The sequence below is a fragment of the Globicephala melas genome, chromosome 19, assembly GCF_963455315.2.
Source record: "Globicephala melas chromosome 19, mGloMel1.2, whole genome shotgun sequence".
Classification (NCBI taxonomy): Eukaryota; Metazoa; Chordata; class Mammalia; order Artiodactyla; family Delphinidae; genus Globicephala; species Globicephala melas.
Window position 1 is genome coordinate 2841976 of NC_083332.1, and position 8308 is coordinate 2850283.

General features: G+C 40.1%; 1 protein-coding gene across 1 annotated transcript; it reads left to right on the forward strand.

The window, feature by feature from the left end:
- The first annotated feature begins 3212 nt into the window (after positions 1 to 3212).
- On the forward strand, positions 3213 to 7398 carry RFPL4A (ret finger protein like 4A). Its single transcript, XM_030851175.2, has 2 exons — positions 3213 to 3498; positions 6818 to 7398. Exons 1-2 carry the CDS (start codon positions 3213 to 3215, stop codon positions 7396 to 7398), a joined length of 867 nt encoding a protein of 288 aa, XP_030707035.1.
- Positions 7399 to 8308: the final 910 nt, after the last annotated feature.

Consider the following 8308-nt stretch of genomic DNA (forward strand, 5'->3'; position numbering starts at 1 on the left):
TAATCATTGCAACATCAGCTTTCTTATTTTAAAAGACAAACTAATCTTTATTTACTTGCATTGACACTAACATCCTCATTACAATTATTTTTTATTGAAGAATAGTTGATTTTCAATATTGTGTTACTTTGAGGTACAGCATAGTGATTCAGTATTTTTGCAGATTATCCTCCATTATAGGTTATTACAAGATAATGGGTGTATATCCCTGTATACAATATATCCTTGTTGTTTTATAAGTTTTACGTATAGTAATTTCTATCTGTTAATCGCATAGCACTGCCCTCCACCCTGCCCTCTCCCCTTTGGTTACCACACAATTGTTTTCTATATCTGCAAGCCTGTTTCTATTTTGCATAAACATTCATTTGTATTATTTTTTACATTCCACATATAAGTGCTATACAGTATATGTCTTTCTCTGTCTGACGTATTTCACTATGCATAATAATCTCTAGGTCCATTGACATTAATGCAAATGGAAGTATTTTACTCTTTTTTATGGTTGAGTGGATTCCATTATATTAGATATATTCACATCTTCTTAATCCAATCATCTGTTGATGGGCACTTAGGTTGCACCCATGTCTTGGCTATTTTAAATAATGCTGCTATCAACATTGGTGTGCATGTATCTTTTCAAATTAGAGTTTTCATTTTTTCTGGATATATGCCCAGGAGGGGGGTCGCTGCATCATATGGTAGCTCTATTTTTAGTTTTTTAAGGAACCTCCATACTGTTCTCCACAGTGGCTGCACCAATTTACATTCCCACTAACAGTGTACAAGTATTGTCTTTTCTCCACATCCCCTCCAACATTTGTTATTTGTAGACTTTTTGGTTATGGCCATTCTGACTGGTGTTAAGGTGATATCTTGTTGCAGTTTTGATTTTCATTTCTCTGATTAGCACTGTTAAGCATCTTTTCATGTTCTGGATGGCCATCTGTATGTCTTCTTTGGAAAGTATCTATTCAGATCATCTGCCCATTTTTGATTGGGTTTTTTTGGTTTTTGATATTGAGTTATATAACTTGTATATTTTAGATATTAACCCCTTGTCAGTTGTATCAGTTACAGTTTCTCCCATTCCTTATGTTGTCTTTTCATTTTGTTGATGGTTTCTTTTGCTGTACAAAAGCTTTTAAGTTTAATTAGGTCCCATTTCTTTATTTTTGCTTTTATTTCTTTTGCCTTGGGAAACTGATCCAAGAAAATGTTGCTACAATTTATGTCAAAGAATGTTCTGCCTGTGTTCAATTCTAGGAGTTTTATGGTTTCAGGTCTTATATTCAAGTCTTTAAAGCATTTTGAATTTATTTTTGTGTATGGTGTGAGGGAATGTTCTAATCTCATTGTTTTACATGCAGCTGTCTGGTTTTCCCAGCACCACTTGTTGAAGAGACTGTCTTTTCTCTACTGTATATTCCTTCCTCCTTTGTAGTAGATTAACTGGCCAGGGGTGTGTAGGTCTTTTTCTGGGCTCTCTATTTTGCTCCATTGATCTCTGTATCTGTTTTTGTGCCAGTACCATGGTGTTTTTATTACTGTAGCTTTGTAGTATAGTCTGAAGTCTGGGAGGGTTATGTCCCCAGCGTTATCTTTTTTCTCAAGATTGCTTTTGCAATTTCAGGTCTTTTATGGTTCCATAAAATTTTAGAATTATATGTTCTAGTTCTATGAAAAGTATCAAGGGTATTTTATAAAGATTTCATTAAATCTGTAGGTTGCATTTAGTAATATGGCCATTTTAATAATATGAATTCTTGCAGTCCAAGAGCTTTGGATATCTTGCCATTCCTTTGAATCGCCTTCAATTTCCTTCATCAGTGTTTTATAGTTTTCAGAGTATAGGTCTGTCACCTCGTTGGTTAAGATCATTCCCAGCTGTTTTGTTTTGCTGTTAATAATTCTTTTTTTCTTTCTTTTTTTTAAATTGAAGTATAGTTGATTTACAGTGTTGTGTTAGTTTCAGGTGTGCAGCAAAGTGATGCAGTTATACATACGTATATATCTATTTTTTTCAGATTCTTTTCCCTTATAGGTTATTACAGAATATTGAGTATAGTTCCCTGTGCTATGCAGTAGGTCCTTGTTGGTTATCTATTTTATATATAGTAGTGCGTATATGTTAATCCCAAATTCCTATTTTATCCCTCCCCCCCTTTCCCCTTTGATAACCATAAGTTTGTTTTCTATGTCTGTGGGTTTATTTCTATTTTGTATATAAGTTCATTAATACTATTTTCCCCCAGGTATTTTTTTGATGGATTTTAAATGGGATTGTTTTTTTACTTCCTCTTCCTGGTAGTTCATTATTAGTGCATAAACACACAACAGATTCCTGTATATTAATCTTGTATCCTACAACTTTGCTGAATTCATATTAGTTTTGACGTAGAGACTTTGTTTCTTTATACAGAGTATCATGTCATCTGCAAATTGTTTAACTACAGTTAAACAAATTGTTTAACTACAGTTTAACTACATTCCTGCCAATTTGAATGCCTTTTATTTCTTTTTCCTGTCTAATTGCTATGGCTGTGACTACCAATACTATGATAAATAGAGTGGTAAGAGCGGGCATCCTTGTCTTGTTCCTGAATTTAGAGGAAAGGTTTTCAGCTTTTCACCACTGAGTATTATGTTGGTTGTAGATTGGTTGTAAATGAGCTTTATTATGTGAGTTATGTTCCCTCTATAGCCTGTTGATGAGGGTTTTTATCAGGAACGGATGTTGAATTTTGTGAAATGCTTTTTCTGCATCTATTGAGATGATCATGTGATTTTTATCTTCCTTATAATCAACTTTTGAAAGTTCTCAAGGAGATCGTTTATGTTGTCTTTTTCTAATCATGTCTTCCAAACTGAGTGTGCATCTGACACTTATAACACCTTTCAATATGGATGAGGCCCACCTCAGTAGCCATACATGGCTGGTGGACACCATATCTGACAGCTCAGGTGTAGTATAAACCCTCTCACCACCTAAATTATAGCCCAAGGATGAATCATGTCCTTCATTCCAAACAGCATTTCAAAAATCAGAACTTTGGGGCTATGAGTCATTTATATTTGTACTTATGTCTTCATTACATAGTAATAATGATTTCAAATCGCTATGCATGTAAAGATAAAAGTGACCCAGGGAATAGTATCGATTCAACTCATGGAAATTCCAATCTCATGTGCATTTTTCCCATAGAGGACCCATGGCTGAACACTTTAAGGAAGCAAGTCAATGTATGGTTTGCCTGAATTATCTTGAAAACCCCATGTACCTGAAATGTGGGTATGTCTGCTGCTTCCGGTGCCTCGATTCACTGCAGAAGGAGGTTGATGGGGGTGGTTTATTGTGCCCCAACTGCTCTGTGGTCTCACAGAAGAATGACCTCAGGCGCGCTCTCAAGCTCGGAGCTCTGGTTTCAAAGGTTAAGGAGTTAGAGCCCCAGCTGAGAGCTGTTCTCCAGATGAACCCAAGGATGCGGAAGTTCCAAGGTAAGACATCTATACAAACTGTCAACCCATAAAGGGCCCTGGAAAAAGCACCTGTTCAAAAGCTCTCCACTAAATAAGGGCACTAGCTGAATTCTGGCACCTGAAATTTCTATTCTTTCCAAGAAACCATTGTTCTCACCTGTAAGTATAGACAAGAACTATCTGTTGACTTTATAAAAATTTGTATTGGAGTATAGTTGGTTTACAATGTTGTGTTAGTTTCAGGTGTACAGCAAAGTGAATCAGTTATACATATACATATATCCACTCTTTTTTAGATTCTTTTCTCATGTAGGTCGTTACAGAGTATTGAGTAGAGTTCCCTGTGCTATACAGTAGGTCCTTATTAGTTATCTGTTTTATATATAGTAGTGTGTATGTGTCAATCCCAATCTCCCAATTTATCCCTCCCCCGCTTCCCCCATCTGTAGATTTTTTTTAACATCTTTATTGGAGTATAATTGCTTTACAATGGTGTGTTAGTTTCTGCTTTATAACAAAGTGAATCAGTTATACATATACACATGTTCCCATATCTCTTCTCTCTTGCGTCTCCCTCCCTCCCACCCTCCCTATCCCACCCCTCTAGGTGGTCACAAAGCACCGAGCTAATCTCCCTGTGCTATGCGGCTGCTTCCCACTAGCTATCTGTTTTACGTTTGGTAGTGTATATATGTCCATGCCACTCTCTCACTTTGTCCCAGCTTACCCTTCCCCCTCCCCATATCCTCAAGTCCTTTCTCTAGTAGGTCTGTGTCTTTATTCCTGTCTTACCCCCAGGTTCTTCATGACATTTTTTTTCTTAGATTCCATATATATGTGTTAGCATACGGTATTTGTCTTTCTCTTTCTGACTTACTTCACTCTGTATGACAGACTCTAGGTCCATCCACCTCACTACAAATAGCTCAATTTCGTTTCTTTTTATGGTTGAGTAATATTCCATTGTATATATGTGCCACATCTCTATCCATTCATCTGTTGATGGGCACTTAGGTTGCTTCCATGTCCTGGCTATTGTAAATAGAGCTGCAGTGAACATTTTGGTACATGACTCTTTTTGAATTATGGTTTTCTCAGGGTATATGCCCAGTAGTGGGATTGCTGGGTCATATGGTAGTTCTGTTTGTAGTTTTTTAAGGAATCTCCATACTGTTCTCCATAGTGGCTGTACCAATTCACATTCCCACCAGCAGTGCAAGAGTGTTCTACCTGTAGATTTTTAAGAAAAGATAATATTTAGGCCATGCCCTAGTCCTGTGCTATCCAATATTAGACACATAGGAATATTTCCAGTGGCCACTGGCAGCTCCTGATCCCTTGAAACGTGGCGATTGCCACAAGTGGAAATCAGATTTGGGTATATTGGAGGATACGGAATGTATTATTAAAATCAATTATACCTGATGGTTATTTTTAAACATGTGAGAAAATTTAAAATCCACACGGGGCTCTCATTGCGTTTCTTTGGGTGGCACTGCAACACAACATGGTTTTTCAGATTTGAGGATGTATGAGTTCCCTGACCATCCAGTTTAAATGTAGCTTCCTCTTCTTGAACGCTGGGCTGATCCGAGAATCCGGATTTCTGACTTGAGCTCCGGTGGTGCTGCTAGAGCAGGTTCATGGCCCACACTTTGAGTAACAGGCCCCTGCATCTAGTGAATCTGAACTCTTCAGGTAGCGAGGCCCAGAGATATGCACTGTTTAAAAGCCCCAGGTGGGGCTTCCCTGGTGGCGCAGTGGTTGAGAGTCCGCCTGCCGATGCAGGGGACACGGGTTCGTGCCCCGGTCCGGGAAGATCCCACATGGCTGCGGAGCGGCTGGGCCTGTGAGCCATGGCCGCTGAGCTTGCGCGTCCGGAGCCTGTTGCTCCGCAACGGGAGAGGCCACAACTGTGAGAGGCCCGCGTACCGCACACACACACACAAAAAAGCCCCAGGTGATTCTATGCACAGTGAGTATGGACAAGGAATACTTAGAGCACAAGCCCCCCAGGGAAAAGGATGTTAAAAGTGCATGCGGTCGTGACTGTAGGTTTCAATCCTGTTGCCGAGTCTGGACCTGAGCACTGCAGCCTGTGCTTCACTCCCTGACCTGGACCTAAGATGCCCAATTCAGGCTCAGAATTCTGAGCAAAGGGGAATTATCACAGCTTAGCTGCGTGTCTAATTCGGGATGCTAGGACAGACCTCCCAGGCTCATTGGAGAGTGCCACAGTCTCATCCTGTCACCCATTCCCTGCCTCCTACGATGGGTCCTTGGGTGTGAACGGGGTGTGATGATTGTGCGATGATACACAATCCAGCCAGCAGTGTCATCGGGAAAGTAACCACTTGTTTTACTTCTTGAGTGAGTTTCCGTCTTGCTCCATGCAACCCTGTATTTATGATGGTGAAACCTGTCACAGAAACTTGACAAGCCTTCACCATTTCTCTCCAATGGTCAGGAAGTCTGAGCACCTCCCAAAGAACCATATTATAAGGGAGCCAAGTGAAGTCATTGGCCTTTGGTCCAGAGGGTTTATTTCTGGGGCTCCTGGGGCTCTATGCACATGGTCACATTAGGACAGGCAGGTCTATGCACCCATCCTCATCACAGGGTTAGTTGGAGATGTTGCCAAAACACATAGTACTTCTCCAGTTTACCTGGCCCGTGAGCACTGCCCCATCCAGTTCTGGGTCTAAGTTGCTACAAGATCCCAGCACATCCTTAGCCATGTCTATGGGAATCCCTTCCTCTGTCTTGACTTCCAGAGTTAACCCATCTCATCCAAAGACTCCTAGCAGGTTTTCTTTATATTTTTCTATAGCTCCAGAGAATGAAAAAGAAGTGGAATGCAGTTGCCTATTTGACAACTCTAAACAAAGAAAGTAGATGCAAAAAGAAGAAAAAAAAATTACCTTACTATTTCAAAATTATTCTGCAATATATAAAATCACCATCATTCAAATGTATATTTGATGTCTATAGTTTGACAGTCTATGTCAACTGGAAATTTTTGAGAAAAATCAACACCCATGGACTCTTTTTTTCATGTATATCATGTACTGAAGAGAAGAAATAATATTTTAATCAAATAATCCAATTAGTGTAAAGAAAACACCAGTATGAATCAGAAAGACTAGTTCCATTTTAATCACTCATTCTATACATGGAATTGGATCTAATCCAGGTCAGGGAATCTTCCCCAGGAACCTTCTGCCTAGGAAAGAAGCGTAGAGTTAAAGAAGTGAAAGTGAGTGAAACATTTGGAACTTTTCAGAAGCCGTGGATTGTAGTGTCTAGTGTATGTAATTGCTTATTTTTCTTTCCACAGTGGATGTGACCTTGGATGTTGACACAGCCAACAAGTACCTCGTCATTTCTGAGGACCTGAAAACTGTCCGTTGTGGGTTTTTCAAGCAGAAGAAGAGGTCCCGACCTGAGAGATTCAGCCGTACAACTTGTGTCCTGGGATTCCCTCTGTTCACCTCTGGCCGCCATTACTGGGAGGTGGACTTGGGGTCCAGCCAAGACTGGGACGTGGGCGTTTGCAAAGAATCTGTGCGTCGACGAGGGAAGACTCAACTGGCTCCAGATCTTGGCTTCTGGACTGTGAGTTTGAGAAATGGAGATGTCTTCTCTGCCCACACTGTGCCTTCCGCTGTTCTCAAGGTGAGCCCCAGGTTACACCGAGTGGGGATTTTCCTGGATATGAATATCGGAATTGTTTCCTTTTATCACGTGGGTGATGGATCCCATATTTTTACATTCACTAAAGTTTCTGCTGGGGAGCCACTGCGTCCATTTTTTTCTCCTGCATATCCGACTGAGGATGATCAAAGCTTCCTGAGAATCTGTCCTTTGATGAGTCTAGGCACTGACGGTCCTCTGTGGAATCCAGGGCAAAGCAAGTGAAACTCTGACTATGGAAACATGGATAGGAAATTCTTGTGTACACATAGCTGGGGATGGGAATGTTCCTCTTTGCTACACATATGGTACAGACGTGTAGCAGAAAGTTATGGAACAATTCACGAATCCTTAACACAAATTGTATTAGGGAAAATTACATTTCCAGAATGAGTGTTATGGACTTGTTTATTTCTGTTCCAATTATTATGTTCTTTCAGATCAATTTCCAAATGTTTTCTTTTAATTTCCTGGAAGCTTAACTTAGTGCATGATGGAGATTATAAACTAAATAAATTATAATAATTATAAACTAAATAAAGTTCATTTGTGACTCTACAGATGCATTTTTCTACATATTATGGAAATAAGACATGTTTCAACAGTAAAAAAAAAAAAAAGTGTGCACGTATTCAGTTTCACTCAACAACTGAGAAACACACGTTCATTTCAAGTGCACCTTGAACTCTACGGGCCGTATTCCATTTCTGTTGGACGTTGCCTGTCATGCTCCAAACCCTTCTACCCCCAGCTGGACCCATCTGGCTATGGCAGGAGGCCTTGCAGAACCTGAGAAGTTGATTTAGTCAACGGGAGACATTCACCGTCTTATGCAACATGTGAAGCTGTGACGATAAAGAAAATGAAACCCTGTCATTCCTCCAGCTTTTGTGTAAAAATCAAAGTCAGTTTACTTCTCTCAGGACAGAGTATTCAGTCCATTGCCCCTAAATGCACACACACTGCCTGGCGCAGAGATGGCCTCAGACAACACTTGCTGAATTCATAAACGTCTCCATTCTGCAGACCTTGTCTCTCAAATACGCCTTTTGGAGAAATCTGAGACGTGAAGAAGAAATTTCATCAGGGTGGACTCGCCTCAAGTCCACTAGGCTCTCCTGGGGCCTCCACCTGC